We start from the raw sequence: 8,136 nt of genomic DNA, 5'->3' as shown, positions 1-8,136 counted from the left end.
CATTTTTTTGTGTTTGACTGTTCAAAGTTACTGGCTGTCTGTTAATTCTATCTGATTGTGAAATGTATTATGTTATCATGAAAAGCTTAATCATTGCACATTTTTGTCATTTAGCCTACATTTCTATTATTTTGATGCATTGTAAGAGAAAGAAGTCAACTAAATGCATGTATTGTGCACAATATGTGACAATGAAACATACAGTATATTGTGAAATAATCATGCATAATAATATTTCACAATACTCTGTGCACAATATAGCTATCCTTCTTTCTCTTATATCACCTGCTTGCATTGCAATGTGTATGGCTCTGTAGATCAACCTGCATGTCCTGTCTCATCTCTGCTCCAGTCGCTATCACCAGAGTAAGGCTGACAGATACCGGTCTGACCCTGATCCGTGTCAACCCGTGGTTCACATTCTCTGGTTGTCTAAGAGGTGCGTAGCACCCCTAGTCCCACCTGCAGCCATGACCAAAAGTAACGGGGATACCCCGGGTTCCCAAAGCAGGATGCAGCGGATCAGGGAGGGTATCCACATACGCACCATGAAGGCCAAGAGGAAGGTGGAGGACATCTCTAAAGAAGATATCCTAGCCTTCCTGAAGAAGAATGCCTTTGTGCTCTTTACTGTAGGAGCGGTCATCATAGGTGAGTATCCTACCTCATGTCTCTAGTTAATAAATGTTGGTTATCGTCCTTAAGCAAGACCAACATCCTTATTATGCGCGCGCACACACACACACACACACACACACACACACACACACACACACACACACACACACACACACACACACACACACACACACACACACACACACACACACACTTTTGCCTTCCGTTTTATGTTTCATGTTCAACACTAATCACCTTGTGTCATTCTCCAGGTATAATACTAGGCTTTGCTCTGCGTCCCTATAAGATGACATACCGAGAGATGAAATACTTCTCCTTCCCTGGAGAACTGCTGATGAGAATGCTACAGATGCTAGTGCTGCCCCTGCTGGTCTCCAGTCTCATCACAGGTACAAGCCGCTAGATTACATTCAACTAATGACCTGCCCTAAAGCACGTTTGGATATTTTGACACTTTGGCACACTTTGGGAAGACAACAGGGACCTGTCACATATTGTATCTGTGCCCTCACAAGATGACTTAATTTCGACTGGATCACACATCAAGATATCAGAACGTTGGTAACTTTGGGTTAGTGTGATAGAACATGTGGATGGAAACAGTACATTACCCTCTAACCACACAGAAGTGGGATGGATTTAATACAGTTTGAGACAGGCTGTAGACTTTGGGGGATGCAGAGTTAAAAGGAATTTGTGGCTTGAAAGACAACTGAAAAGATAATTTTGTGCTAACTTGTGCTATCTGTGTGAATTTTTTTGCCATTATTTTTCTCTCGTCTCTAGTTTCTGGCATGGAGACAATCATTTAATTGGGCTCCTTTGCTATTAAAAAGGTGTGCAGAGAATGGGGGAGGAGGGAGGGAGAGAGTGGGGGTAGTCTCTGGAGAAAAGATGCCCATTAGCCTGTGGGTCTCAGAGGGCAGCCCTGGGATGGGTACCCCTTTGCTCCTCTTTCCCCAGCTATGCTTCACACAGATAAATGTACACAAAGTGTCATCCTCCTCTTCCTCCAAGACCATTCCATGACCACCCACATTACCGTAAGTGGTTTGAAGAATGGAATAAGGGGTTACAGACCAGAAAAGAGGCCCACAGCCTGAGTACACATATCCAGCTAGAGTCCTCCAGAGTCCCCCGCCATCCATATGACCCAGCTTGGTATGTGTGTGTGTGTGTGTGTGTGTGTGTGTGTGTGTGTGTGTGTGTGTGTGTGTGCCAAGTGGGATTTACTCTGACCTTGAAACTTGACCTGGAGCAAGATCCAGTTAATTCTGAGGAATTGAGTTGATTTTAATCAAATTTTCTTTTCAAAGAAAAGCCTATAGCCTATTGTATCTCTACCCATACTTTATTTGTCCAAACTCACAGATTTCACCCCTAATAACCCAAACAGTTATTTTTCCCCCTGGGAAAGAAGGAGAAGTGTGGAGAGAAAGGCAAAGATGTATTGTGTGGGACACAGTTTTGTTTCATCTTCCCTCTTTGTAGTAACCCCCCACAAAGAACTCAAGTGAGTCATTTCTTTAGTCCTATGAAAGTGGTCACACAGGCTTGTTTGCAGTTTCCATGGTGACGTGGAGATGCAACATCATTATGGGCGCATGGCAAATGGACAAGTTTCCCAGGCCTCTTGGAAAGAGAGAGACAGACAGAGAGAGAGAGAGAGAGGGGGGGGGGGGCACAGGGATACTGGAAAAGGGGTGTAGTGGAGTGTGAGAGCTTGCAGAGAGTGAAAGGGAGGGTGAGAGGTTGTTGTCTAATGGCAGTGCCCCCAACATGATTATAAAGAAGCACATACGTATCACTTACACAACAACTCTTTCTCTATTGACCCACTGAATGGGATAACGCAACATAACGGCCCCTGCTACCTCGCAAAATGCTAAACTAACTTTATGACAACGCTCCGCCAGGTTGAAGACCTCCTCCATGGCTTTTTGTATAACTTTCTCCATGATTTTTTCTCTCTCTGTCTCGTCTTTGCAACAGTAGTCTGACTGCCAGACAGAAATGAGGATGCAAACATTTTCATAACCCTATTTACAATTACAGAGCAATAACATTGCTAATTCATTATCCACCGGGATATTTTGTTTCAAGCCTAGTTTGAAATCCAAGGATGACTTCTGTCAATGACTGAACACCCACTGACTCTGTGTTGTGCTGCATTCTCCAACAGGTCAGCTAGTCTCTGGACTGAGTCTATACTCTAGAGGTATGGGAGATGATGAATATGGCTCCCTCCCTCCCTTACTGCTGAGGGAGAGGAGATCTCTAAGGATATGACTGCCAGGACAGTAGACATGCAGGTTCAGACTGAGGTCATCTACAACATATTCGCTCATCTCTCATGGCTGCCCCTTAAAGTCCCTGTTCACTGAGTTCAACTTCAGCCATTGTCTGATGAGGAAGCTGAGAGTCCCACTGTTCCAATAACAGCCAACAATTGTTTAAGTCTCAGCAGGTGCTTCATCTGTAAACTTGTGTGGCCCCTCATGTGGACAGTTCTCACAGGTCCCTGTCTCTTTATAGATTATACATGGAAAACCATTATAGTGTTGCATAGTGTGATAACAGCATCTTCCCTGTGTCTCTCAACCAGGCATGGCAGCACTGGACAGTAAGGCCTCAGGAAAGATGGGGATTCGAGCAGTGATATATTACATGACCACCACCATCCTTGCGGTCTTCATTGGTATCGTCTGCGTCCTCATCATCCACCCTGGAAGAGGGTCGAAGGATGAGTTCACCAAGCAGCAGAAGATAGAGCAAGTCAGTCCTGCCGATGCCTTGCTGGACCTCATCAGGTAATCACTACCCAGCATACTGGGAGAAGGGTCATGGTAGCTGGGGTTTGGCTGGGTTAAGAAGGTTCACCGTTGAAAGACTTTAATATGTAATATGTATGCTACAATTTACTGTACGTAGATGGATACAGTATGTCAACAAGTGCGTCGACATGTGTTACGCAGTATGTAATGCTGTTTTGTGTTCCTAGGATGTCCATTGACAGTGATGATGATTGTCTTTCATTTCAGAAACATGTTTCCACCAAACATTGTTCAAGCCTGCACACAGCAGGTAAAGTATTACGTTATATTTTTCACATCATACTCTCTGTAACCTCATCCCCAGGCTATTGTGCACAGCACATATAAGACTGGAATAACAAAGACTCAAACCTGGCCTTGGTAAAGTATTTGTTATTATTTGATTTTAGTGAATCACACGGCTGTGAGGTGTAGCTCTAAATCAGAAATGTGTGGTGTGCACTGGGGGGAGAGTGCTCTGGGAGATGATTGATGCAAAGTAAAGCCAAAGTAAACGCTTCTGTTTTCAACGCTCTTTCTATTGGCTTAATGAAGGCCAAGTTTGACGTGTTGGCTAATCAAGCATAGGCTAATCAATCGTGGATCACTGCCTGTTTGTACATCATAAATCCTGTCACAAAACATGGATGTATTGTAATATTAAATAAATCTGCATAATGGTTTTGCAAAACAAGGCTGTATTGCAAAATACTTTTAAAGACAAATTATTGGCACAATAAGTTTGATTTTGCTATTTCTAAGCAGGAACTGTCTGACTGAGAGCTTCCAGAGCTTGCAAAAACATAAATCATCATCACCCAAAGAGACAACGAGAAAACTTAAACAAAAACAGTTTTGAACCCAGAACTGAGGGGGGGACATTGACTCACACTGCAGAGAATACTCTACCCAATAGCAAATGACCAAAATATGACCTCTGGTCTCATGTGTAAATACTAAATGATCGCCTGTGTCAGAGAAGAAAGGACAGATTTCCATTATTCATTTGGATGTTTGGAGTTTCTACAGGGTGGTTGATGGTCGCTGTGGGGTCGGGGCTGCAATGGAGGAACCTTGGCAGGGAAGCAATGGTCGCATGGTGGGGGCGGGATGGAAGGGAGGGCCCGGAAACTGAGATGGAGAGAGACTGCTGGGGCAAGAAAATACCAAGGCATGGAGGAGCATGTCCACAGGGGGCTAAATGCTTTGTGGTCCGGACACTCTCCCCAGGGCCACCACAGAGCCAGCTGGACCTAACACAGACACTAACACAGAGAGGCATTGTTTGGTTCATGAGTTTGAGATGAGAGCAGCAGACTGTTTCAACTTCTTGCACTTTATCAAAAGGGCACAACTCTGACTACCATCCCATGACACCTTATCTCTCAGCTTTTATTTGAATGAGCTTTACTGAATCAAAATCAGGTCTGGAAAACTAGATAACTAGCAAGAATGAAATGATTACATGATATTGTATTTTGAAGGTGTTCTTTCAGCACAACATTTAAGAATTTCAATGACATTCAGCTATCATCACATTTTCTTAAATATTCACATTATTGTATCAAAGGTCACCTACTATAATATTTCCTCACTTTTGTAACTGTCTCTCTCCCTCCAGTTCAAAACAAAGTATGGGACGCGAAAAGTCTATGTGACAGTGACGTTGAACGACACCATCTTCAACATGACCAATAGCACCCAGGAGATCTTGCAAGAGGAGGTGATTCCCATACCTGGCGCGGTGAATGGGGTGAATGCCCTGGGTCTGGTGGTGTTCTCCATGTGCTTCGGCCTCATCATTGGCAACATGAAGGAGCTGGGTCATCCCCTCAAGGACTTCTTTGACAGCCTCAATGAGGCCATCATGAGGCTGGTGGCCATCATCATGTGGTAAGTATTGGTGTTCCTCATTGTGCTGATACGTGTTTGTGTAATGCTTTTGACAAGTTCACCATGTATCTATATGTTGTATCGGCTTCAACATCTATATCTACTGTATATTGTAACATAGCTGCATTACCCCCCAAAGGCCAGCCTGAGGGCATCTAACAGCCTGTTGCTAAGTAGTTGCACAGATGGATGACCAAGTTCACTCAATTCAATAAAAATCAATCTTAGTCGGATATCTTACAATTCAACATTTAGTAAATAAGGATGGAGTCAACTTTTCAATTGTTAATTGTACTTTTTTCAATTTCTCAGAGGGTAATATCCTTGCAATTTTTTCTGAAGGACATTCAGACCGACAGTTTATCTATTTGCCCATATTCTTCCAAATAAGCCTCTTTCGCCCCTCTCTTGCCAGGTATGCCCCTGTGGGTATCATGTTCCTGATTTCAGGGAAGATCGTGGAGATGGATGACATCACACAGATGGGAGGCCAGCTGGCCATGTACACCATCACAGTGATTGTTGGCCTGTCAATCCATGCTATCTTGGTCCTTCCCACCCTGTACTTCGCCATAACGCGTCAGAACCCCTTCATCTTCATCGGCGGGCTCCTTCAGGCCCTCATCACTGCGCTAGGCACATCCTCCAGGTAGGTCTCCTCCTCCGCCCCACACTGCTGTCCTCCCTGCTCTGACTCCTGGTCTGGCCTATCCAGCTTTCTAAGCAACCAACTTATGAACTCAGATACTCACAAACACATCAAGCTCAAATACTCAATACTATCTGTTACTCCCCCCTACCCCTCTCTCTCTCTCTCTCTCTCAGCTCAGCAACCCTGCCCATTACTTTCAAATGTCTGGAAGAGAACAACAGAGTGGATAAGCGTGTAACGCGGTTTGTGTTGCCGGTGGGTGCCACCATTAACATGGATGGAACAGCATTGTATGAGGCTTTGGCGGCCCTCTTCATTGCCCAGGTGAACAACATGGAAATGAACTTCGGTCAGATCCTCACAATAAGGTAAGAATGAATGGAAATAGCTCACTGCATTAGATATGACTATGGTTTCATTCATAGTGCACATCATAGCTGGCAATGAACCAGCGTTTCTATATGTTTCAAAAGGTTTTATGTAATAGATATACAACTGAAACACATGAATGAGTGGCTAATTTTGACCGGAGTTTTTGATCCCATCAATGTGTGTGTTATCACACAGCATCACAGCCACTGCTGCCAGTATTGGAGCTGCTGGGATCCCACAGGCTGGGCTGGTCACCATGGTGATTGTGCTGACCTCTGTCGGACTTCCCACTGATGACATCACCCTCATCATTGCAGTTGATTGGTTCCTGTGAGTTATTTCTTACTCTTAATGAAGCAAAATACAAAAATAAATGACTCATGATATTGTAATTAACAATTTAGTAATTTAGTATTTGCCTTGTTACTTGAACTGAAATGCAAATAATCATATAGTCATTTATCTCTCTCATTTTAAAGGTCGAACTGCCTCTATATCAACTACCACCCTAGTGACACACTTGTCTACTATCCCCAGGGTCTTGCTCTACTTTTTCTTTTGAATTGCATATTTTTTGCAATGAGTTTTAACATAGAAACATAATTAGGTTGCCCAAATTAATCATTTCAATTAGAATCCCCTTCCCAGAAATTACACAGCTAATTGGGTAATAAGAAAAAATCCCACTCTTCTTAAACTAGGATGGACCATAGCTTCATTTAATGAAAACAGAGATGTTTCTCTCAGTGATTAGAATATGTGATAGCCTACAGGGAGGTCCGGTCAGCTCCAATGCTCTTACTACTCCATAGCAGTAGGTGGGAAATGTCCCTGAGTGCTGTGGCCTACTTCCCATCCTCATGCTCTTGACTATGATAACCTAAAGATAAAAGGTGTATCTTTCATCCAGGGCAGAAAAAGGTGAATGTTTGAGTTGTGGATCCATTATTGAGTGTTCCGTTTGACATGACTCAAAGTCCCAGAGGCCCAAGTCTTTTCTGTTTGGGTTGCCTAACCTTTGTGTTCTTGACATTTTCCCTGTGTTATAGTGACCGCCTGCGTACCATGACCAATGTTTTGGGTGACTCCATTGGAGCAGGCATTGTGGAGTTCTTGTCTCGACATGAGTTGCAGTCCAAGGATGTGGAGATGGGCAACTCTGTGCTGGAGGAGAAGGAGAGAAAGAAGCCATACCGGCTCATCTCACAGGAAAACGATTACGAGAACGCAAAACGTCCAGACAGTGAAAGCAAGATGTAGTTCAATCCTCAATACCACCCACCACATATCCGAATATTTACATTATATGATGCCCCCCCCCACACACACACACACACGCACAAACACAAGCACACACACACACAAGCACACACACACACACACACACACACACACACACACACACACACACACACACACACACACACACACACACACACACACACAGTGTGTTCTAGTGACTTACCAGGTACTTCTCCTATTGCTTATTTTATTTTAGTTAATAGGGGACTCTATGGGTCTACATTGTCATGTTCCCCTGAAATGACCCAAGTGTACATTTTTCTCTTACAAACAATACAGTACTTTAGGTATGGTCTCAAATGAGATCCACGACTGGCCACTTATCCCCTTTTCCAATAAGATAATATTCAGGATATTTTGCATATTGAAAATTAGTGCAGTTGTGGGGTGAATGCCCTCATTATGGCTGAAAGTAAATGGTATAGGGAGGAAGCTGATAATGAAGATAATGTCAGAAAGGAATTT

At 43.6% G+C, this 8,136-nt stretch overlaps 1 protein-coding gene across 1 annotated transcript; it reads left to right on the top strand.

The window, feature by feature from the left end:
- Window positions 1–470: 470 nt before the first annotated feature.
- On the top strand, window positions 471–7,878 carry slc1a3b (solute carrier family 1 member 3b; the record flags this gene model as incomplete). The annotated part of the gene is made up of 9 exons (XM_083670876.1): window positions 471–651; window positions 891–1,028; window positions 3,245–3,449; window positions 3,681–3,723; window positions 5,074–5,345; window positions 5,761–5,994; window positions 6,171–6,365; window positions 6,565–6,699; window positions 7,419–7,878. 9 exons carry the CDS (start codon window positions 471–473, stop codon window positions 7,627–7,629), a joined length of 1,614 nt encoding a protein of 537 aa, XP_083527002.1. The 3' UTR covers window positions 7,630–7,878.
- Between the last annotated feature and the right edge of the window lie 258 nt (window positions 7,879–8,136).

Source organism: Argentina silus (genome assembly GCF_951799395.1).
Source record: "Argentina silus genome assembly, chromosome: 5".
In the NCBI taxonomy this organism is placed as follows: Eukaryota; Metazoa; Chordata; class Actinopteri; order Argentiniformes; family Argentinidae; genus Argentina; species Argentina silus.
The sequence above is the reverse complement of the archived record's forward strand: the minus strand, read 5'-3'. Positions and strand labels throughout refer to the sequence as shown.